Here is a 26,296-nt window from a genome sequence, read left to right as displayed (position 1 = left end):
TTAAGCTGATTGGCCTGCAGCAATTGATCAAATCCATGAAGGCGCTAAATGGAAAAATGGTTTAGTTTTTGTAGCTTTTATAATTTTACGGTCTTCAGTCACAAGTTAATCACAGACAACTGCACAGAGCTGCTGATGGTGGGATGTTATATATTAAATGTTTTTAATGCTAATCTGCCAGGTGGTGTTAAAACCAACTTGTTTTTGAGAAAGCTAGGGTACCAGGTCACTCAAGCTCACTGATCTGGAATGTGGTTCACAGTGTCATAGAAGATTTCACAGGAAATGTTCTCTCTTCCTCTGTTTCAAAGGAGAAATGAAGTATCATAAAAAAGGAAAGAAAGTAATCAGTTGTGAGGAAAATTTCTTAGCTGAATGGTTAGAAAGGGCCATACAATGACACATTGTGCAGCACACACACATCCATGTGCAGTGGGTAATTAGTCTTGTGGGATTAGTCCCACAGGAAATAATGGTTTGTTTTCAGTAATAGTGGTGAAAATTGCAAAGGACTTATCCAGTGATATAGATATTCTATTTTAAGCATGAATGCTGGATGGCAATGGGAGAGCTGAGAAGGGTAGTGAAAGAACAAGATTTTTTCTCTAACGTTTTATGGACAAGATCTTATTTAAAAAAAAGGCTGAACTTTTAACATAACTGAAGACATATCGGTCTAAAATTGTGATAAGCCTATCTAGCCCACACTGAAAGGAGTGCCCTTTGACAAAATACAGGTATAGCTGCTCTTCTTCTGAACTACAGCCAAAGGATATGGCAAGAGTGACAAGGAAGAATGTGCATAAGAGGGAACAGGATTCTGTATCTTGGGTTAAGGTGCTCGCCTTGGAGTGGGGCATCCTGTGTTCTGGTCTGTGCTCTTACGATTATTTTTTTCTATCCCTCCCCAGTCTACCACTGGCAGATTGTACTTTAATCCATAAACAGCAATGAGGGACTAACAGAAACTTTCATTTTCTAGACAAGTCCCCTAACCACTAGCATATACACTCATGGTCCTTATTTAACTCTTTCACTCTGGCGCTGTAATTTTGAATTCCCCTCTGCATATCAGTACACAGCTCCAAGATAAAAAGCAGACAAACCCTGCTAACAGATGTACTATCTTGGAAGATATGATTTTGAATGCAGACACACCCCACAAAAGTCTTCTAACCTAACAAAACTAAGTTCCATTGTCAATCTTCCAGCAACCACCATATTAGCTACCACTGGTATCACATCTCTGTATGTCAACATAAGGATAGATTACAAGCCATAAAAAATATTATCCCTGCTGCTGCTGCTGCCTCCATTTCCTTTACATTCTTCTGCTTGTGTGCCCTCACAAACAATTAGTGTATATTTGGAGGTTCCCTATACCTACAAATGCATATGTGCATACATACCAGAGAAAAAGGCGATAGAATCTCTATGATCTAACCACCAAATAGTAATAAAACCAGCAGATAAAGGAGGAGCCATAGTCATCCTAAACCATGAAGACTACATAAAGGAAGCCAACAGACAGCTCTCTGATATCACCTACTAAAAAGAACTACAAGAAGATCCTACTCCCCTTTTCACCAAAAAACTCAACAATACCATCAAATCATTTCCATCAAGACTACAAGAAAAACTACAGACCTTGATCCCCCCCACTACCTAACCCAGGGACTTTTTACATGCTCCCTAAAATCCACAAACAAGGGAACCCTGGCAGACCTATCATATCCAACCATGGGACCCTAACTGAGGAAATATCAGGTTTTGTTGAATCAATCCTAAAACCGCTCGTCACCCACAGAGCAAGTTTTGTACAAGACACTGCAGACTCTCTACGGAAACTTAAAAACATAGACCATCTTCCCAGCAACACACTCCTAGCCACCATGGGCATTACCAGCCTATACACCAACATCCCACACCAGGATGGCATCCATGCCTGCCTTACATATCTACAGGAACAAGATCACAACTCAGAATACAGACCCAAAGATATTACTGACCTTATACACTTCATCCTCACACACAACAGCTTCACTTTTAATAATCAACACTTCCTCCAGATGATGGGAACAGCTATGGGCACTAAAATGGCCCACAGTATGCCAACCTTTTTATGAGCCACCTGGAAGAAGACGTCCTCAAGAACTGCACCATCAAACCCTTGCTATACTTAAGATATATCGATGACATCTGCATCATTTGGACTGAAAACCTACAATCTCTGATTGAGTTCCATCAGAAATTCAACAATCACCATCCCTCCATCCAACTTTCTCTAGGATACTCCAGCACCAACATCTCCTTTTTAGACACGATGATCAGTATCCAGAATGATAAAATACAGACCACGTTATACAAGAAACCCACAGACCAACATATATATCTGCACAGAACCAGCAATCACCCTAAACACACCAAAAAAGCTGTGATATACAGCCACGCCCTCAGATACCACCGCATTTGTACTGAAGAGAACACCCGGGATTGCCACCTCACCAATCTTAAAAAGGCTTTCACCCAACAAGGACACTCCTCCAGAGAGAAAGATCGCACATTTGAAAGAGCTACCCAGATACCATTTGAAGAAGTGCTGCAGTACAAAAGAAACCCCCCCACAAATTGCACACCACTGGTTATGACATATCACCCCTCCCTTGAACCTATATGGAAAATTCTCAAACAATTTCAACCCATACTAGAAAGAGACCCTATTCTTAAAAAGATCTTCCCAGAGCCACCCATCCTAGCCTTCAAACAAGCACCGAACCTCGCTAACCTCATCACCAGAAGCAAACTTCCTCAAGCCCAGAACACACCAAATGGATCCAGACCATGCCATGACAAGAAATGCAAAACCTGCCAACACATCTCCACCACCCCCACAGTTACTACACCCCACAACAGAGCCATCAGCATCCCCGCATCTTACAGCTGCACCTCCAGAAATGTAATATACCTCATCCAATGCACCAAATGCCCTGATGGAAAATACGTAGGAGAGACCAAACAACAACTGTGCACCAGAATGAACGCACACCGGAAATCTATCAGAGAGAAAAATACCCAGTTACCTGGGGGGGAACATTTCTCACAAGAAAACCACTCCCTCTCCAATCTCTCAGTCCTGATCCTCAAAGGAAACTTACACAAGACTTCCTAGAGACGAGCCTATGAACTTCATTAACCTCCTGCATACTAAAAATCATGGACTAAATATAGACATTGGATTTATGACACATTATAACCTGCCTGACATGTGACTCCCCAGGTATCTCTCCACTTTCATCCCCCTTCTCTCTCTCCTCCGCCCCACCTGTCTCTCACCCATTGACTCCTCAATCTATGTTTTCACTGACTGCCTGTCTTGTATGCATACCAGCCCAGCCGTTGGCTTCTTTACTTTTCATTCCATCCAGGAAGAGCACACACCAACTGCTGAAACTTCCTTAACCTGATGAAGGGTTTTTGAACCCAAAAGCTTGCTTAATAATTATTTTCCAACTATTTGGGTTGGTCTAATAAAAGATATCAGATTCACCCAAGGAACCTTGTCTGCCTATGTACATATATGCCCCCCCAATATGCCAATATATGTTATGATATAACTTGAATTCCATTTCCTCCATAATGCCCTCTCTCATTACCCTGACTCTGAAATGCTCCATCCAGCATATTCATTTCTTGACTGCAGGAAATAAACATGCAATGTATAAAGGAAATACATATGCAATGCATGCATGCACGCACGCGCACATGCACACACACACACACACATTTATACATATATAAACACATTTTGATAACGTTTACCATAAACAACCACAAGCAGCATGCTGAAGAGACACTAAGTACTGCTGGCCTGTAGCCACTGACTCCTTGTTTTAAAGCACTGCATCAAATGTGCACATTTAATCCCACATTAAAATTATGTGCCAGGAGAATATTAAATATTTGTCTTTGTAAGAAATAGCAAAGAAGGATTGCTAAATATATACTGAGCATGTATCAATTTAATAAGGTAAAGAGAAAACCTAATACCAAACACATTATTATTTATTTAAATTTGCGTGTATATGCTGTGCATGCCAACACACCATGAAATGAAGGAATTGGCAATTTCCAGCATGAATTACTTGATAAAGAGGACTGCATTAAAGGCACAGTTGTTGAATAAATCAGTAATGCTACACTGGTTAATTACAAAGTTAGTTAAAAGAAGAAATCCTGCTGTGTTTTATACTATATTAGCCTTGTGATCACTTTTTAAGTGTCTAGCCAACAAGGTAAGTCAACATAATACATACAATAGTGGACTGCAAGGAATCCTTAATGTCTCTGAAAAATATCATTTAAGACCTTTTCAATTTTTCTCAGTATATGATGAATGTCAATTTTTTTCAAATAACACAACCCAGCTCTCCTATAATGCTCTTCATCTTTACATCTCCAATTATGTCAAAGAAGAAGGAAGACCATTATTACCATTTTGCTGAGGGGGAAATGAAAGTGCAAAGAAAGGTAATTTGTCTAATGTCACCCAGCAGGTCAGTAGCAGAGCCAGAATTAGAACTCTCTCCCTTCACTGCAATCAGCACTATAGGTTTAGCTTTTAACACCTGGCTAGACAAAGCCTTGGCTGGGAAGATCTAGCTGGGGATGGTCCTGCTAGGTTGACCAGGAGATTGGACTACATAACATCCTGATATCCCTTCCAACCTTAATTTTCTATGATTCTATGATAATTTTACTGCTACTATTATTTCTGTTTGATCACCACCCTTCCTATAACTCTGTAGGACTGTATATGTTTTACAGAGCTGTGAAAAAGACATGGGCTCTCATGGGCTCTCATATGAAGTATTTGCAATCTGAATTGGCAAATATAGACTATGAAGATACCAAGTTACCTTAATTTGCTGGCTCAGCAGTTTTGACAGCTCAAGAGAAAACCTATCAAAAATGGGAATTATACAGCAAATAATGTATGTACAAAAAATAAAAGGGTAAATTTGTTCTACATAAATAAGCCTAAATATTGGCAAGATTGTGTCCACTTTGCTTTAGGATTGTTAAGTACTCTACTACTACACATTTTTTTCCAATTAGGACTTAGCCTATAGCATGAACATAATTTTAAACAAAATCTATTAAACAAAATACATTAATTAAAGGAACTCTCTCCTCTCCTCCATTTATATTCCCTAAATTCTTATTCCTGCACTAACTCCTGAACAAACAGTTGAGCCTTCCAACATGCTGGCTGGGATGCCTGCATACATACCAGCTTCTACCATCCTTTCCAACTATCTCTTATTGGTCATCAGTATCACTTCTTTTTTGTCTTGATTTGATCTCAGTCCACCAATGCTTTCCACACTCAATTCCAGCAAAAGCTGGGATAAGATTCCACAATCAAACAGAAGCAATAAAAAAACAGATGAAAATCTGCGTGCAAGTCAGAGGCAAACTACAGTGCACAATTTCCTGACACTCCCAAATGTCCTATAGCCATAGTATTTTTATTACATTTGCTGCATTGAAAATCTCCACAGGTACCAACACTTCTCCACTAGATTTTTCTAGCCACATAAGCCATAAACCTATAGTCTATTTATTAAATATTATGCTCCAATGCAGAATCAGAACATCAGCAAATAAAATCCGTTGAAATGAATTAAACATACCTCTGACTATATGCCCATGTGCAACGTTTTCATTTTTTCCTTGATGGCAGGGCAAAGTACCTACTTCCAAAAGGTGAATTGTTATAGGACCTTCACTCGAAACAAGTGAATACCATTGAAATGTACAGTTCTGGCAATTATTTCCTTATTCATCATATATTTCATGTAAGGTCACTGAGAAATTTGTGGAAAGGTAACTTCACATAAGAAGGAACATGCACATAAAATATGTTCTGATCCAGTTCCAGATGACTTGTCTAATCAACATTCTCTATGTACTAAAAACCTCTTTAGTTTTGTTCACTTGGGTGTGTGGTGTGTTAGGTGACTTCTTGCCCTATAGACTCTAACATGGCTGAAAATATAATGACAGGTTAATAGATTATTAATATAATCTATTAATGGACATGTTCAATATCTCTTTACTGAGAGCAAGATGTCAGCTTACTGACAATATCATCAGTCTATCCACCCATTTGTAATCTCATTTTTCAGGATAAGGGTAATAAGAAGCCTAGTTTGGTATATGCACACACATTTGCCAAGTAAACAATGGTTTTGCCATAAATTAGCCTTTTCCAGGACAAGCAAGTGCAACAGACAAATACCATGTTGTTCTAGTAAATATAGCACTTTGAGAGATTATAATGAGGAAATAGTTCCTTGGAAATAGTGCTTAATGTTTAAGAAAAAATATATTCCATTGAATAATGGGTCTAATAGATTAACTCAATTAACTTGCTATTGGTCAATAAATACATGCATGTTGCCTGTATTTTTTCTATTATGGATAACATCAGATGTAAAATAGGGATACTACTGCCTTTCTTTCTAATTGTGTGTGTGCATTATTTAGATTGCATCCTCTGTATATTTAGATTGTATCCTTTGTATTTTTAAGGAAAGGGTAAGCCATATAAGTACTATTTATTTTTTAAGACAGCTGGATATATAATTAGACATGAAAGAAATATTTTATTCTTACATCAGTTAATACTGCTAGCAATTAAGTTTTGGGTGATTTCTACTATGTATGTGAATTTCTCTTGTAAGAAAAATAGATTTAACTTTTGCTGGATGAAGCTTCTATGTCCCTTAGTTCAATGCAATTTGTCCAGATAATTCATTTGTAATTTATCTTACTATCAAATACTTCATTACTGTACCTGAAATATCCGATGGAATTTTTGCTTGGAATATTTCACTAGCAGCTTGCATGAGGAATACACGTATGCTCCTAATTATGTAGCCCATTATTTAAAAAGCCCTGGTTTAATGACCAGAGGTGAATGAAAATATGTATAACCAACCAAGAGTTTTCCTAAGATGATTAATAAATCATTAGAAATATAAAGAAATAAAGCCATAAAAGGGGTACAGTAACATTCTGAAACAAACTTCACAAGACAATCAAAACAAAAGCAAGCTTGTGATTCAGAGATATAAATCAGTTCACTTTCAGAAATAAGGTGTCTTTTGTTTCTGTTAAGGTTCCACTCTGTCAGGGATGGGCAAAATATAACCTGCGGGCTCAATCTGACCCACAGAGTGCCTTTGTTTGGCCCATGGCAGGTCCTTCAGTCCTACCTGGCCCAGGCACCATCCAGCCGTGGCATGTACTGCCACACACACGCACCCAAGCACCTTTGGAGGGAGCTCCACTCACTGCTACATGCTCACACCCCACCACCCACACTCCCCCCACACCAACTCCCCGCACACACACCCCAGTCACCCTCTCCCTCCATATAACCTAAGCCCCATACTCACCACACACATTGACACAAACACCCCCCCAAAGTCCCCATACCCACCCATCACATCCACACATACCTCCACACCCCACATATATACACCTCCCACAAACCCATACCCACCCACCTACACCCTCCACACCCCCTGCAATATACAGGAAAAAGATTTCATTTTGAGCTATTATGCAATCACCTCTATATACACAATGCAAACACACACAAATCAGAACCAAAATATTTTTTTAAATGACATTAAAATATGTTATTGTCAATGTTTGATTTTTAGTATACAATTTGTTTTTTTTCCAGGTCCAAGATGGCAACCCCCCTTCCCAAATGGAGTACTTCTGGGGACAGGGGGAGGGACTTCCACCGGCAAATTTCAGAGGTTAGGAGGTAGGACTTCCGGTCCCAAGATGGCAATTGAGAGCAGGGCACTTGTCAAGGGGTGGAGCTTTCCTCGCAGCCCTCAACAGCTCACATCTCATCAAATGGTCCTCCAACCAAAATAATTGTCCGCCCCTACACTATATACACTATGTTGTTGACACTGCTACTGTAATGCATTTTATCAGCAATACCTCTGCTTTCATGTAATCTCTTTATTAGTGATATTGTTAAAAAATTTCACATTAGAACCACACCTCCAGTATTTCCCCCTTATGTATCCAGATTTCTATATTTGTCACTTGTAAAAACTGTTAGAAAGCAATTCCATCTAGCAATATGCATATCTGATGTTCATACAGTGCTCCTTCCCCCTTCAACCCTCTGAGGGTTTGTGCAGTCCTACTTCTGAACTGCCCATTCTACCACCAGAGTTTATTCCATTGTTCAGAGATGCTGAAAAGACAGGAGGAGAACATGAGTCACAGCATATCTGCAACCCATATATATCATTATAAAACTCAGAAAAGGCATGTGACAGAAAGCCATTTTGATTTCATAAGGTGAGTAAAGAAGATCAGGAACAGGAAATGAATTAGACTGTGTTTAAGTTGCATTAAGAGCTGAAAAACGGTATGGGATAGAGGGAAGGGAAAATAAGAGATGGAACAAATAGGAGAAAAAAAGTAAATATATAGTTATCTATGGTTATCTTAAGCTATCTAAAGAGGATGTAGTAATACAGAAGGTGCTGTGCTTATTGATGGGTATGTCTGGACCCCACTTTGAAAAACCATGCGCATTTTTCCCAGAGATAATTTTGTGAATGTTAGTAATTATATGTTATACTCTCTACTGCAATTTATTGGTGTGTAAAATATTATGGTGGACTTAAATTGAGGCCTACAGGAAATGTAATGAATTGCTAAGTAAAAAAAAATGTTAAAGGAGATTTCTACACTGGGAAAATAATTGAAAAGGTAACAAACCTGACTAGAGAAAGCATGTTCACTCAACCAATTCCTAGGTGTAGGTGTAGCTTTTGAAATGATAGGGGATGCTGCCATTAACACCAATTGAAGATAACTCTGTATGTAAAATACTCCCTGCAGTACCATTATTACGTATGCAATGATGTATTTTTATTATTTATGTGCATTACCATAGAACCTTAGTGCCTCAGTCAGGATTCAGGGAACTATGAAGATAAAATAAGAAAAAGCCAATATATGGTGTGCATGTAGAATAACAAGCTTATATCGAACTTTTGCAGTGCATACTTAGGCCCAGATTTTGTTAGGCATCTTAGTGAACTTAAGCGTGATTCTATTCTATCTTCCCTGAAAATCCATTAATGCATCTACTTCTATAACCTGGAGGAGAAGAAGAACTCTAACCTGAGAAAGAAAGAAGATATAGTTGAACCAAGCCAGGTTACCTAACTTCCATTAAGAAATGGGTTAAGAGAAGCATTATTTTCTGATTATAAAGGGGTTAGAAGCAGCAGCAGCATGATCAGCTACCAGAGGTGCCAGAGTTCGCTGCAGTATGGTTATCTTGTGCTGCTGCTACAGGTTCAAAGTGTGATATATATAAACCAATACTAACCAAAACATATATAAATTTTTATTGTTCAAGTCTGAGTCACAGAACTTTGTGATTTTCAAATCTGCTTCATGGACTGGGCCAGCCAAAAGCTACTCTTAGAATGTACAAGATATTTCTTACCATCTTTTCAGGCCCCAGGGAAACAAATAAAATAAAAAGATATTCTGTTCTGTGCCTCTCAATATTTTCCTAGACCCCTTTCTCCTGCCTAGTCCATTAACATGATATCTACTAATTTTACTAATTTGAGTGATTACCTCTTGAAGAACCCTCTTCATTTTCAGCAGTAATGTCTTGACAGCTGTGCAGTCCTGCATCATTAGTCTAAAAGGCAATGATTCCATGCCTCCACCTTCTTCCAGACCTGCAAAAGGCCACTCCACTGATGGATTGCTGGCTGCCTGGGTAATAAGAGGGCACTTAGCTTCTCCTAGTTCCATGTCCTTTGACAACTTCAAAGACAGATTCCTAATAAGAGAAAATGCAGACAAAAATAAATAAAATTTGGATAAAATATTTTTTTTAGGCTCTTCCTCATTTTTAAGTATTCAGAGTGAATTTTCACAAGCAGACAGCTTTATCTCCTCTTTATGCACTCTGTGTATAGGATCATAGGAAAGCAGAGCTGGAAGGGACTCAATGAGGTTATCTAGTCCAGCCCCCTGGTCAAGGCAGGAACATCTCTGACTAAACCATCCCAAACAAGTGCCTGTCTAACTTGCTCTTGAAAATGTCCACATTTGGAAATCTTTATAATTCATACAAGGAAAGTTTTATTACTGAACAGACTGGGAACTGCTATTGGTTTACCTAAAATCCTATCTAATACCCACAACAGGTTTTTAGGACAGGGTATCAGACCAAGACACAGCTACCACTTAGACATCCTCTACACGTTACATTTATGCCAGGATTAACATGTTAATCATGCCATAAATGGAAAAGTTACTGTATATACTTTCAATTTAAGGTGCCTTAAAATGGAAAACCAGCCATAAATAAGTTCCACATACATTTCCGAAACATTTTTATGGTTGGTTTGTATGATGCCTTAAATTTAACATGCAGCAGTGCTGGGGTCAACAGTCAACTGATCATTGGCTCTGGTGTCAGCCCCAGGATCATGAGGCCATTTTGAGACTCCACTATGGTTCTAGGACCAGAGCTGAAAATCAGTGGTCAGCCTCAGCCCCAGACCACACTAGGACCAACTGGAGACCCCAGTGTTGTCAAAGGGCTGGAGCCAGGAACCAGCAGATTGCTGGCCATGGATAGGCAGGCACCTGTTTTTCAGCTTTCTGGTGTAGAGGGATACCTGGACCACGATCCCAGGCTCTCCCTGCATTAGCAAGTAGAAAAAAGACAATTGGGATCTGATTCCTGATTCCATGCATGGCAGGAGGCGTGATTGTTGGGACTGGGGATCAGATCACATGGCACCTTTAAATGAATACATGTCAGAGGCCTCAGAGAAAAACCATTTTTCATTTTAAGCAACATATTCTGAGCCAAAAATCTGCAAGTTGAGCAATGATTTCAAAACAGGTTACATGACATCCTGGTTGCCCAGTAAGCTAAATAAAAGCATCATACAGCTATCTTCAGGGGATCTCTCTCTCTCCCTCTCTCTAGATATATATCTATATCTATATATTTAGTTTAATGTTACACATTTTTGCTCTGGAACTACCAAGAAAAGAAAGAAAATGCTAAATGAAGGATAAACACCAGAAAGTAGTAGCACTTTGTAATAATGGTATATTAATTAATTGCTAAATTACAAGAGGATTTCAGTGGAATTACGTGTCATATCTTTATTATTACTAAACGAAATCACCATAATTAAATAAGTAGCATAAGCAGCAATGAAAATGATGATTATTGTCCATTTAATGTACAGTTCAAATTTTCTGCTTTCTTTGAAATTATATGCAACATAAAAGGTAGTTGGTGTTTGGATTCTGAATCTTAAACATTAATAATTTATGATAAAGATAAGCCTTCCCAAATGCAAAAGATTTAAGTTAACTTTGGTTTCCTAAAAACATACATCCAAAAAGAAATTAATGCATTTTTTTCAAAATAAATCATTTCTGTCTCCACTCTAAAAATGGCATATACTGTTACTAGAATAATCTTTTGTAGATGGCCCCTTTAAAAAAAACAAACATAAGCTGTACGACCTGCACATGGGGCAATATACTTAGCTGAGAAATACACCAAAGAGATCACTGCTATTCCAGTGTATAAAAAAAAGGTTCATAACAGACAATGGAAATAACATTTTTATAAGCCAGGCTTTTTCAGAATCTCTTTTGGGAATCAAATTATTCTGCTTTTCATTATTCAAATATATTGAAACAACAGTGTGAGCGGAACATTTTGTGTGCTTCAAAATGATAAACTGGAGAGGAGGGTAAAGGTGTGTAAAAGCCAAGAATATTAAGTAGCTGTTGATTCACTGCCTTTATTAAAGCAGCCTAAGGTATAAATCGTGGAAAAAGAAAGAACGAAATAACAAATGAAAGAGCAAATGAAATAGCAAACGAAAGAATCTTAACTGCAACTTCTGGTTTTTCTCTCTCTTTTAGGTATTTACAAAAGAAGGCATGCTCACACTATGGGAATTTATATCTGAATGAGTACAATGAAAATGAGGAGAATATTGTTTGACTCTAGTAAGTTACTATACCTCCAGAGGATGAAGTCATAACGTATGAAGGACACCCTGGCAGTAAGAATGAACAACACTCAAAGGGAGTTCTTACAAATAGGTCTGCAGTGTTGAGAGAGATTTGTTTCTCTTGCAGTACCATTACTTTAAAAGCAACCATAGCACTCTCCCTTACTTGTGGGCATGGGAAATTTATGTTATTCTGAATGAGGAGATCACTTACAGGGAGTGCCAATGCAACACTTACATATAAACTGGAAATGTGTTGGTAATTAAAGTAAATTTGGGTCTGAACCAAAGCCTGTTCAAGTTAATGGAACTCTTTTCACTCACTTCAGTGGGCTTTAGATCAAGCCCACAATGTTGAAAGCATACTAAATAAATGTAGTTTCAAATATGGAATATTGTGCTGAAGTAGAACAAGAAGAATGAAGGAAGACTTAATTTAAGTAGGACTTAAAAAATCACAGCCATCTCATTTATCCATGTAACGGTTGCCATTAAAAAGTCAATATTGCCATAAGCAGGTAACACGGTATTTCTAATATTACTTGAATGGGATATAATTGTTTTATATTAGAAAATTTATTCAGTATATAACTGCTAACAAATGCTTGTACAACCAGCTTTGTTTGCCACAAGAAAATACTTTCCCAAACTTACTTTTCATCAAGTACATAATTATCACTTTCCAATTAGTCTATTAGAGAATTATGTACTCTATTTTAATTTATCAGAGAACAGCAGTAAAAATTTAGCAGACAAAAGTACTTACTAGGATTAGCAGTTTTTCCCATGTAATTAGAGTTGGCAAGCTAGTCGGTATGCTGCTTGCCAGCTGCAGGCACTGGTTAGGTACTATTTTCTGCCATAAAATGCACTCTCACTCAACTCAAATTACTTCATGGAAATGTGTCCACTAACAAAATATTTGAAATTTGATTAAAACTTTAAAAATGGTTCATTTCAACTCTATCATCTGGTTACAGTCAAAATATTTTATTTCAATTATACCATTATTATAATATAATATTTACATTATATTTCATTATATTGTGTTTTAATGTTATCAGAATAAATCATTTCAAGAAATTAATTGTAATGTTACCAAATTGAAATATTTGGATGTTTCTGTTTGAAGAACATTTTGCTAACTTTGATTTGTCGTCCCAATTCAGGATAAAATGTCTGAAATTATTAAATGTCAATTTCCTGCATTATAAAGTTCCATTTTCCAAACAGCTCCAGAATTATAGGTTCTGAATATTCAAAAACTGGATGAAAATCATATGAAAATCTTTGACCTGATAAAACAAACAAACAAACATTGGTCTTAGCCCTAATTTCTTTTAAAGAATAATATAGTGGGAAATTGATTTAAAAATGGTTTATCCAGTTGTTCTGCAAACAAAGAGTGAAGATAGAACAATCTACAGCAAGTCATTTTAAACCTGGCTTCTATCTGTATCTTAACTCCTAGATTTTTTTGTTTTTTTGACAACTTGTTTGATTTCAGTAACACTTGGCACTTTTGAAAAGTAGATGCTTATCTCCATCTATAGGCACATAACCCATTTAATAATCTTCCCTGAAGGCTGTGCCAGACGCACACATTTTTAAGAGGTCTGAACCATTTCTTGAGAATTATCTATTGCCCTCTCTGTGAAGTTCCAAACCCAGAACTGACCCCGAGAACAAACCAGCTCTTAACTCCAATTTTAGGATATGTGAAGCAAAAAATATTTCCATAAAAAGAGACTTCTTAACATTCCATTTTGTATCATTCTGAACAGTTCCAACGTTACAAGAAGCCACTGCAAATCACGGAAATCTAGAATGAAAACCTGTCCCACATATTTTTCAATGTTTTGCCTTTGAGTTCAATGCAACAAAGATCTGACGTATAGTGACATGTGTTCTCAGCTGATCACTCCACATATGGAAAGAACCCCCACAAGCTACAGTAGATGAAACCTCAAACGGTAGCTCAGTATATGGCACTCTGCTAGTCATGAGATTATAAAGGTTTGGACCATTGTGTTGTTGGCTACAATTGTCCAACTCAGGATCCTTAAAATTCTGGTTTATTAGGCGGATTGAAACACTGTAATGAAGTCAAATCATAAACTTTGGGGCTGGTCCCCACACACACACACACACACACACACACACACACACACACACACTCACAGTAGCGAGTTACAAGAATCGGGTATACCTATCCCACAGGCACTGGAGTCTGCCGTCGATGGCCAGTCGTGGCTTCTTCCAGCGTGGTGTTATCTTCCAGAAGGGGGTCGCCAGCTGGTCCTTCTGGCTGGACAGGTCAGGTACTGGTTAAGTTGGAGATCAAGACGGCGCCCCTGAGGGTCACTTTTCACTGCTTTTTATCTGTCCCTGTCAGACTTTGGTGACTCCCCAGTTTACAGGTTTGCCCAATCCAGGGGTCTTTGACCCTCGTGGGACTTCCCCCTCGGTGGCTACTGGATGGCATCTGTCAGCCCCAGGGGTCGTCCACATGTACGTGCAGGTTTGGGAGTCTGTTGATGACTTTTGATTAATTTACTGCTTTCATGAATAGGGCTCTGGGAGCAGTCGATCTGGAGATATTCAGCCCCAAAAGTTGGTCCCCGGCGTTGATTAACTCAGACTAGGGCTTCTAGCCCTTGAACAGTAAAGTTTCAAGAATTCCCGGTTGCTACATTGTCTCCTATTGATTTCTTCCATTGGTTGATCTGTGGTTTTCGTAGGTGTTAATTGACCCTTGTTACTGAAGCCTGCGACTGTGTTACACATTCAATCACTGATTCACTCGTTCTTTCAGGGGCCCGCCTGATACAGGGAAGTGGCAGTTTGATTCCTGCCTTTGTTCACATTGTTACAATGTATAACTTACTTCTGAAACTAAACACATTTAGTTAAAAGGTGAAGAGTATAAAATACAAGCTACAAGAGTAATGCCATGGCACACAAATAGATAAAAATACCAAAATACAAGGGGAGATACAAAATACACACATACAAACTTTAAAACACAATTCCTTATCTTATAGTGAAAGAAAGAGGAAGGAAGAAAAGGTAGAAGAGAAACATATCCAAAGAGGGGAGAGCAAATGCAGGCAAGAGGAGAAAGGAGCTTTCTGCTACAGTGTCAAGGGCTGTGTCATAGGAAATGACCACAGACTTCAGGTTAACTTTACATGGAAAAGGCAGTAGAGGAATGTTACACTGCTATTTAGGCTAGGGACAGAAGTTGCACATAAACTGGTTTAAGTGATCAGAAACTGGTATAAACTTATAATAGAACATAAGTTCAGTGCACATAAACCAGTTTCAAAAAGGCTGAAACTGGTTTAAGATAAACCTGGCTGAATGTAGTATCAGACTTAACTGATTTGGGTTAAACCAGTTTATGAAACTCCTGTCCCAGACCCCTTCCTGGTTTAAATTAAATCACAGTCCCCGAGCATCCCAGCATGCTTTGCAGCTCTGGGCTGGGCTGGGCTGTCTGTTCCAGCAAAGAACGATTGGGAGGGGAGGCAAGGACTGCCCCTCCCAGGCAAACCGCTGCTGGGATCTTGGGCTAGGGAGGGGGGGTTAAACCTCCCTTCCCCTGGTTAAAACTCCCCCCTTTCTCTGAGTACAGAGCTGCCCTGCCCTGCTAAATTTACTGAAAGTTACTGCTGGCAGCAACTGTGGACTACAAATCCCAGAGGCACCTGGAAGCAACAACAGGAAGTAATGAGCAACTGAGCAGAGTCCTGCTTCTGTGATTCTGAACTGCAAATCCCAGAGACCTTGGGGGCAGCAGGAAGAGGAAGTGAACACACAGCCCATGATAGCTATGTGCCAGAGAGCTGTGCTCTAGTGCACACCAGCTTCTTGCCTGAGCCACCGCAGGCATGTCTCCGCATTTCCTGAACCAAAGGTAAATGTGGCTAGGGACAGACATTACACATAAACCAGTTTATGTCATCAGAAACTAGTTTAAACTGATAACAGAACAGGTGTTCAGTGCACATAAGCCAGTTGAGAATGGCTGAAACTAGTTTGAGATAAACCTGGTTGAATGTAGCATCAGACTTAACTGATTTGGCTCAAACAGGTTTATGCAATGTCTGTCCCAGACCCCTTGCTGGTTTAAATTAAATCAGACTTCCCCAGCATCCTGGCATGCTCTCTGGGCTGGGGAGTGCTCTCTGCTCCACAGCAGAACTGCCCCTTCCCCTCTGCTCCCTGGCTGCAGCTTCAGCAGAGCCTGGAAGGCACAGCAATGTCTGCCTGCTCCCCCCCCCCCCACTCTCTGCTAAGCAGATATTCCCCTGTCCCTCACAGACACCTCCCAGCATTAGCTAGCAGACCACATGCTGGCTACCTCCAAGCTGTGGCACACGGGACAAAGGCAGAATCAACAGATGGCTGGTAATGTCCCTCTGTTTTCTTAATGGAATAATAAACATTCCCTTGTGGGCTGTTCAGGAGGGGGTGGGAAACTCTCCTTAATCACAGCATCCTGTCGGGGCCTGGCCATGCCCCCCTCAGCTCAGCTCTGTGGAAGGAAGGGAGGGCTGCTCTAGCACCCCCACCCCCACCCCCTGGCTTCTAGCCTGAGCCATTGCAAGCATGTGCCTAAATTTCTGGGATGTCTATCTGGTTACAAAATTGATTCAGCCTAGCCAGGTTAGACTAATCAGTAAAGACTGAATCAATTTAGGCTCAGGCTTTTTGAATGTCTGCCCCTAGCCTGTGTATGCAGCTGTTTCTCAGTTTAATCTCTGCATCTTAGACTAACCTGCAAAGACTCAATCAATTCAGCCTCGAGCTTTCTGGGGCTGTCTGTTCTTAGCCTCAGTGTTGAACTAAAAGTTGTTCACAGACAACACAATATAGATTAACCACCCTTCTCTTCCTGTATCATATTTCACAGCCTCACCAAAGCTACCTCTAATTATATGTCTGATCTCTCAAATGTGGCACTAAAGTGCACCCCAAGTTCTCTTGCACAACCTTTCCAGGAATGGTCTATTGACTTCTTGAATCTCCTTCAAGCTTGTCTTTATTTCTGGGCTCACAAAGAAAGGAAATATGGGACAGAATGACCTAAAGACAGAAACAGAGATTTGTGGATGCTGGTCAGGATCCTTCTATGGTCTAGGACTGCAGCATGCAAGTAGGTTCTAAGAGTTGTGGTGGGGCTCATCATATGCTGCAAAGTTTAACATAGCAGGGAACTGAATGTAGGGGTTTAGAGTGGAGAAGGCAGTGTGCATGCACTTAAGGCAGGACTGTCCAAGTAGCAGCCCACTGGCCAAATGTGGCCTGCAAGTTTAAACTGTGGCCCCCTAAGATCCACGATGGCTGCTGCTCCCCACTCATAGCTCCTGCTGCAAAAACAGCCTGTCACTGTATTTCCCCTCCTACCTTCAGCTTTCATTGCGTGCCTCACTGTAGGGGTGGAACAGTATAGCACAGCTCAGTTGGGGGAGCTGAGAGTGAATCTGAGTGCACAGTACAGCAGTGTGGTGGGGTGGGGGAGAGCCCATGCAAGCATGTGGTGTAGTGGAGGTGGGTGTCATGGGTACATGATGCATCAATTGAAGGGTGCAACCATGGGACATGTGGCCTTGGGGCCTGTCTCACCCTGGAATATCCCACGGTACATATGACCACATAATTTGGACAGCTCTGACTTAAGGAATACCATAAAGTTGACTATAACTATTGGTGTACACTGAGCTACATCTACATATGCAAACGTTACCAGTGGATCCAATATAACCCTCAGGCTTCAAGCTATATTTAGCCAAAATCAGGCAATAAGCTCTGAAAGAAGGCATGCTAACAAGCCCACCCATTCCTATGGATGCCGCCTTAAACTTGTTGACTTTAAAAAAATGGTGATGCTTGGTTGTAATGGTCAACCTGTTATTTTCAGCATTTCAGTAGCTTCCAGGTCAAAAAAACTAATTCAACTATTTTAAAGAACCAAGTGAGATGCACAGAAGCGTAGATAGCTCTTTTAAATGCATTTCCCCCTAAAAAAAGTAAAGCAAGCTTCCTATTCCAAAGCTTCTTTAAAGGGTTTTACAGTAAAGGGAAAAATAAGATTTACAACTTGAGCTAGAATTATTTTTTTTCTTCTTGCTGATCCTCAAATCAATGATTTTGAGAAGCTTATGGTAATTTAAACTTCACTTACACAAAGATCCTCAGATTATGTTGAGTTTAATCGTCTTAGTTTTCATCAATGGTGCTCACAACATTGGCATACTGGAATTAGCCTAAACTAATACAACTGGTCCCAGAGAGTCTGCTCTTCCTGATATTAGCTTAGCTGTACAGAGGCCATCTAACACTGTCCACCTCAGGAAAGCTGTACAAGCAGAGTGAAAGATGCTGGCCTCTGTTGGAAGAACTCAGCATACCTCCTCCATTTTCTGAGGGCTTATTTTCTAAAGCAAGGGCTTAGATAAAGCCTTAAATCTCATAAGTTTTTATATTCGCGCTTAAGCAGCATTTCAGCACGAACCATTTTTTTATTCATTTTTGATCCTGTCCAGTCAGATATGCCAGGAGGGACATTTCATTTTATGCGGGAAAACTGTTATTAACTAAATACACAGATAACACCAGAATGATCATGACATCCTTTTTCAGACATTTATTTAACGATTTATATCCACAGCTTTCACTTCTACCCAGATTTTATTATTATTCTCTCCAACTGAAAAGATTATAGTTGAATGGGATCTTGCTTCAGAAGAAAATTGGGAATGATTAGTTCAGGAAAGGCTCCCCATTAAGGCCAAGTGGGACATACAATATTCAGAACAATTACAAACAATTTTTTTAACACAACAGTTCCCTTCACAACAGTTTCATATAACTTCTTTTTCACTGTTGTAAGTGCCAATACTTTGAACATTGTGGAGATGGCATCTTATAAAATTAAGATGCATGGTATGATAAGGTACTTATTGTCTGACATTTTACAGCTTTTAGTACTATGCATCATTTATTGCTATTTTGATGCTGATATTTTTCAAGGTCATCCATTGGCAAAAAATCATGTACAATATCAGTCATTACTAATCTATGCACATACATTAGCGTGCACACTATAATGGCTAGTGTTCCTATAAGTTAAGGGTCTGTCAGGCATTTCCATTATAACCCCTTGTCTTTCAAAGGTTTATAACTCAACCATAAAAAAACTTCCTCTCAGCTAAAACTTGGCAATCAGGAAAAATGAAATCTAATAAAAAATCATCTCTATTTTTCAGATACTGCTGAAATGTAGGAGATAAAGGCATATGTACTGTTTCTTTCTTTTCTTCATTTTCTACATCAGCCCAAAAAATTTGGTTATATCCCCTGACCCAGCATATGAAGACAAAGCATTTTAAATTTTGATTCTGGACAAAAACAAGGAACTTGTTGTGCTAGAATTGTATATGAAAAATTTGAAAGCTATTGCCTAATAAGAGAATGGAATATAACACAATAATGTAATAATTTTTAAAAAAAGAATAATTCAGAATAGTTTAATACAACTCATTCACTTTCCATTACTGCAACCTCATCTGTATGTAAAGAGTAATAAAATAGTAAACTAGACTGCACTCATTCACTTTAAACCATATTGTACAATATCAGCTTAAAAGAATTTGTCTTTAATGTCTATTTACAATGCTGAATTACGTGGGCATTGCCACACCCAAGATGTTTTATAATTTAATGAAATGATGTCAAGTGATCAAACCAGAAGCTTTTATTTATTTATTATGTCTCTTTCCCAAACAAAGTAAAGCAAGTGTCTTATTCTTATAAGGGAAAGCAATGTTTTTAACACTAATAGTAACACTAAATATTTCAAGCTGTCAGGGTCCATTCAATGGATGTGGATGTCCCACATCCATTCAAGTCCCCAAATACCTTTCCTGTATTTAAAAAATGATACTGAAATGAATTGCTACTACAGGTTATATTTTAACTCCCAATGTTTTTCTAAATCCTGCTCATGCTACCTATCGTATAGCTTACATGAATGGCATAGGCTCAGATTTCTGGAACTCCTCAACCCTCAGAGGTCTATGTTTGTTGCCACTGAAATCAGTAGCACTTTTAGTAATGACATCAGTGAGAGGAAAGTTGTGCTGACATTGACAGCTACATTCACAAAGAGAATTTAGGTGTCCTTCCACAAAGTGCAATTCATAGACTTGAATTAGGCAGCTAAGAGCAGGAATTCACAGTAGTGAAAAAGCTTAGTATAGAGCCGCCCAGGCTTTTGGGAAGAAGGCTTCCCACTCCATATATAATCAATAACTAAACTGTCAGTTCACTCATTTGGAAGACGTTTTCAAACTTCACTCTGATTTGGAGCAGAAACTTAAGTTTCTCTCATCCAAAGAGAGTACTGTAACCACATCCTGACTGAATACTTTAATATGGAAGAAGCTCTTCCATTTGACAGTGACAAGTATTTTTTAGGTAGCAAGAGGGTATGTGCAAGTGATTCAATAGTCCAGTGGTCAGAGTACTCACTCTGGATGTGGGAGAGATGGACTGAAGGTCCTATTCCCATCAATATTTATTTATTCAATGCAATGGGTCCTACAATAGAGTTTGTTCATAAATTTCTGGTGGTTAGAGCAACCTGCTCTGGGAAATGAAAGACCAGGATTCAAAGTCCTGACATCAAATCAGGCAGAACGGGGATATGAAAACAGGTCTCCTATCTCCCAAATGAAGCCATAAGCATTAAGCACAAATGCAACCTTCTTTTTTGAAGGTTGAAACACCAAACCTTCTTTTTGTGTGACAGAGTAGACTCTGAGAACACGCACTAGATTGGACCCCACAAGTGAGAAAGGTGGGGAAATACTTGGTTTGAGAATCTCTCCAGGATCTATGCCTGACGTGTGGCTTATCTTTGCCAAAGTGAAGATATGACCATAGCCACTGGCAAAAAATACAACAATTTAAACAATGGAGGGTGGGGAGACAGGAGAGGTAGAGCTTCTTAGCATCTCAGTGGAGCTTACATTTCAAATTTAGGTGAAAACCTGACAAATAAGTGCTTAATCCCTCTGGAAGATAAAGTCCTGAGTGCTTTCCAGAATCCTGCTGATATTTTAATAGTCCTTCTTAGAGCTCTACAAGCATTTACAAACTTCTGGCATCTCCAGTACAAACTGGAGATTCAGGACTTGCCTTTGAGAGAAACTTAGGTTTTTTATTGATACAGTAATAATAAAATCAACAGAACACTGGCAATTTATTCTAGAAGTAAACTGTATGATCTGTAAACAAGTCTATCACAACTGTATCTCTTGCAATGTTTTCCATGAATCTTTAGAATAGGGCTGTCTAACTGGCAGCCCATGGGCTGCATCCAGCCTGAGGTTTACCATGCTGCCCCCAGGATGCCACCTAGCTACTGCTGCCCCTATTTTTTCAGCTGCAGCAACAGTGGCAGCTGAAGTCTCTACAGCAGAATGGCAGGGTGTCAGCTTGCTGTCCATGTGACAACCCTGATGTGCATGGGGATCGTTTGCATGGTGGTGGCAGAGGGGGGGCATTCATGTGGTAGAGGGAGGGAGGAGGCTCACACTGCTTGTGTGGCAGCAGTGGGGAGGGAACATCCATGCAGTGATGGCAGACAGCAGTTTCATGAGGCAGCAGCGCTTGGGGACTCACATGTTTGACAGGCACTGCATGCTGCAGCAGGGGTCCGAGGAAGCCTGTATGGCCCCTGCAGCATGCAACCCATCGAGTTAGCAGCCCAGGCCTGTGACCAGTGTGGTACATGATCTTTGACTGCTCTAAAGTTGGACAACACTGCTTTAGAATAATAAGCCACCAAAAAACTTTTTGTCTAAGTGCACAGAATAGCCCACATCCATATTATGTAGGAAATCTAATTAATCACTCAGGAAGAAACTGCAACTATAAAAACTATCCTATTTCATTATCACATAAAATGATTAGAACCTAATGTTATTATTAAAAGAGCTTTTATGTTAAATCCTCCTTTATGACCAGTTAAGGTTAGCACGTAATGGATTTTGAGACATAATTTATAAGAAAATCCAGAAACGCATATTACAACATACTCATTTTTGAAAGCCTGCAATTTGCCAGAATTCTTAAAAAAGAAATGAATGTGCAGGTTTGGTTCCTCTTCAGGGTTTGTAGGGAACATGCTGACTTAAAAAGTGTTGAAAAAGCCTTAATTCCACAGTCGAGTGTGTGAACTCACAAAATTATTTCAAAAGACTAATAAAGCAACAAGTTTCAAAACAATGCAAGAATTCCTGTTACCATTTTAATAAAATCAACAGTTATTTTTGCAGGGTGTGTTGATGAATTTTTCCTCTTGTTTAGTGTCTGGCACTAAAACTGTGACCAGAGTTTATTAGTTTTCTGGGACGGTGGGGACTGAGGGAGTAAGGAAGATAGAGAAAGAGAAAGAGAGAGAGAGAGAGAGAAGTCTAGGGGAAAGAGACAGAGATAACCTTCTTTAAAAAAAAAACAACAAAAAAAAACTTTTATCACACTTTTTTATAAAAAAGTAAACTAAAAAAATTTTAAAAACAAGTTAGAAGCAACCGATTAAAAGAACAAAACTCCAATATGGGACTAATCATGAAAACTAACTACAACCAAGGAAAAACAATTCAGTAAAGTGCCAATGAGGTAAATCCTTGCTCTTCTGCTGTTCCCACACACTGCACAGTAGCATCACTAAAAAAAGTCACTGACTCAATTCAGCGGAGATTCTGCCCAATTCAGCGGCCAAATCTCCAAATCCACATCAAATTAGGAGACCCTTTAATATCTCCAAATCAAATCAGAACCCTCTGAATCGATCTCTGAAAGATTTGATGACTTGGACATAGGCACAACTTTAACTGGTTTTTCTACATACCTCAAGGTACCAGGCGGCTCGTGAACGCTGAGATGATGGGGTGGATGAAGCGCCCCATGGGAGCATGGGGGGTCCCCAGCGCATTCGGCAATGGACCCGGAAGTAGGCTAGAGCCATTTCCGGTCTACTTCCCGGTCTGCCGTGGAGCACACAGGGGACCCTCCCCCTGCCCCCCAGCTTGTGACTGGTGCCTCCTGGGCCTGGGGGGACACCCAGGGTCCCCCCGTGGCCCGGAGGAAGCCCCCTGCATGCTCGGCAGTGGACCCAGAAGTGGAGTGGAAGTACTTCCTGTGATCCTGTGGGATGCTTCATCCATCCCACCATCTCAGCCTTCACAAGCCATGTCTGGTACCTCAAGGTATGTAGAAAAAACATTTAAAGCTGTATCTATGGCCAAATCGTTTATTCTCCGAATCAGCATCAAATCTTCAGATTAATATTCGGCTGAATCGAATTGGGACAATGACCTGAATCAATGTCCCCCAAATCGGGCTGAATCCGAATTGAATATGGCCCGCTTCTCACATCCCTACTAAAAAGAGCTCAGCCGGGCAGCGTGCTCAGCTGGGCAGGTGTGTGGGGTGTGAGGGAGGTGGGCGGATGTAGGGATCCTGACACACTCCCCCCATGGTGTGCAGTTCCTGCTGCCTGGCAGCAGCAGCAGCAGCCAGGGAGATCAGGACACTCGTGCCCAGTGCAGGTGTTGCTCTGGCCAGTCCTGCACAGGGGGAGGGAGTGGAGCCTGCCTTATCCCCATGGCTGCACTCCCTGAGCCTGCAGCTCCAGCCCTTGCAGCAAGGGAAGCCCGCACTGGACTTGGCTGCTTCCCCCCCTCCCACTTGTGCAGGTCCTGGCACTCTGCCAGGAGTGGAGGGAGCTCCGCCCCCACTTCCCTACAGAGTCCAGCACAGGGCTTCCCCACTGCGAGTGCAGAGCTGCAGGTGCAGTGAGGAGCCACGACAGAGGCAGCCAGCATTGCGCCAAGGGCAAAGAGTGCACCCCTGTGCAGCCTGCTCGGCCACTTCTATCCTCATGGCTCTGCACTGTGCCTGCAGCTCCACGCTCACAGCGGGGAAGCCCCATGCTGGACTCTGCAGGGAAGCAGGGGGCGGGGATCCCTCCACTCCCAGAAGAGTGCCAGGACCTGAACAATGGGGAGTGGGGGAAGCAGCTGGCTCCAGTGCAGGGCTTTCCCTGCTGCAAGGGCTAGAGCTGCAGACTCAGGCTCAGGGAGCACAGCTGCAGGGATAAAGCAGGCTCCACTCCCTTCCCCACATGCAGCACTGTCCAGACCCGCACCTGCACCAGGTGTGAGCACCCTGATGTCCCCGCCTCCTGCTGCTGCCAGGCAGTGGGAGCTACACACCAAGAGGGGAGTGTGTGGGGATCCCTAAACCCCCCACCCTCCCTCACACACTTGCACCCTGCCCAGCTGAGCTCCACGTTCCCGCTGCCCCTCTGGGGGGAGAAGGAGGAGGAGGAAGAATCCCCCTACCATGGTACAGAACCTCCCCTTGTCCTCGGGGGGTGGGGAGTGGGGAGAAGAGTCACCTTCTGGGGCTAGGCAGCATCCCATGGAGCCCCGCCCCCACCCTGCAGTAATGGAGGAGAAGCAGGGGCAAGAGTCCTCCTCTGGGGCCAGGCAGCCTCACAGAGACCCCCCGACCATGGAGTCCCCCCCCAGCACTGAACAGGGCCCTCCTCTTGGCCCCACGGTGGTGAGGGAGAGGGAGGAGTTGGAAGAGTTCCCCTCTGGGGTTGGGCAGTCCTGTGTGCCAGGATTCCCAGCTGTCAGGGAGCCACTGGGGTGGGCCTGCTGGGGCCTGTTCACACCCAACCCCACGCTCAGGTTTCCTGGGGAAGGGAGGGCTGCTCTAGACCCCCCAGGCTTCTGGCTTTTGCCACTGCAGGCATGTGGTGAATGTCCTATCCACCTGCAAACCCATTCACTCTCTGCAGGTTAGACTAACCTGCAAAAACTGAATCAATTCAGGCTCAGGCTTTCTGAATGTCTGTCCCTAGCCTAGGAGATATTTTACCTTTGTGAAGCACAAAGCTTCGGGGTGTCTTTAATGTAACCCAAGAGAGGTGCACTTCCAAGTGACTCCTTAGGATAGATTAAGTGTTATTTCCATAAATATAACCTCATGAATTATTCAGAATAAATTCCCAGCCATGTTTGGAGCTAGAAACCAGTGAGTCATGGGGAGCTGTGAGACATTGTTTACTTGTGAAAGATTTCTATTCAGACAACTTGGAGAACTCACATTTACTGCTTTCTTTTGCTAGACAGGTGTTACAATGTATGCACATGCTTTTTAACTAATGAAATTAAAGTTTACAAAAAGCACATGCTCAATTTTTCATCAAAGACATTAAGGGACCAAAGAAAGAAAAAGCAATAAACTAATTAAGTGTGTAAATTAATCCAATTGTTTTATTCTTACAAAACATAATAAATCACTCATTACCATAGCAGAAACATATTATTTTATCATACACAAAACTAACCACTCAAATCTTTCCTAAGTTCCCTGTGTTGTTTAGGAATTAAATGGTTTCTTAGAGGGATAACTAAGTTCTTTGTTGATTTCACTGCAGAAATGAAATTACTGCAATAAAGGATGTTTCAACTAGATTTCTAAATTGCTTTCTCATCCCAAAGGTTCAATTAAACAAAACCAAAGCCAACTTTTTTTCTATGTTTTTCTGCTGTGAAGGTAAATCTAAAAACTGGGAAAGTAGAATTTAGTGGCAATCTGAAGGTTCGGACATTTGGCATGTTTGCATCCGCATTAAAAAGTAGACATGCATACAGGTCTATGCTTGCTCAACTTCATTGTAGAATTACACTGGAGAAAAAACAAGGGTTATGCTATGATACAAGCTAGTGAGTCCACAACAGTGGCACAGTGGTTAGTTACTGTAAGCAAATAGGCCCTTACCAACTCTTCTGATAGCAAGGTGCTATTACACCACCTACTGTGAACAGGTACTCTGGAATACCTTGCCATTTGTCCACTCTACATCCCAGTGTAATTTACACTGATATACAGAACTGATGTAAATTGCAGCAGTGTTAATGTGTCATGTGTCGGGTCATGCAAAGATTTTTTTTTCCACAGGGCACTATGAACACCAAGACTAGGATCCTGAAGTTAGCCTTCAAATGTAAGCATAACTACTTGGAAAGTAATGAAAATCCAAATTAGAGATGAAAAAATGAAATATTAAGCCCAATATAGAG

The 26,296-nt window shown here is 40.7% G+C and overlaps 1 protein-coding gene across 5 annotated transcripts in view; it reads right to left on the bottom strand.

Annotated features, from left to right (window-relative positions):
* CCSER1 (coiled-coil serine rich protein 1) overlaps positions 1-26,296 on the bottom strand; it is a 1,487,243-nt gene that overhangs the window by 904,207 nt on the left and 556,740 nt on the right. For all 5 annotated transcript variants that reach the window (XM_019488094.2, XM_019488095.2, XM_059722321.1 and 2 more), the window contains exon 6: positions 9,700-9,910. In XM_019488094.2, the coding sequence (XP_019343639.1) occupies positions 9,700-9,910 (211 nt within the window). The remainder of the gene's footprint in view (positions 1-9,699; positions 9,911-26,296) is intronic.

Source organism: Alligator mississippiensis, chromosome 2 (genome assembly GCF_030867095.1).
Source record: "Alligator mississippiensis isolate rAllMis1 chromosome 2, rAllMis1, whole genome shotgun sequence".
Taxonomy (NCBI): Eukaryota; Metazoa; Chordata; order Crocodylia; family Alligatoridae; genus Alligator; species Alligator mississippiensis.
The sequence above is the reverse complement of the archived record's forward strand: the minus strand, read 5'-3'. Positions and strand labels throughout refer to the sequence as shown.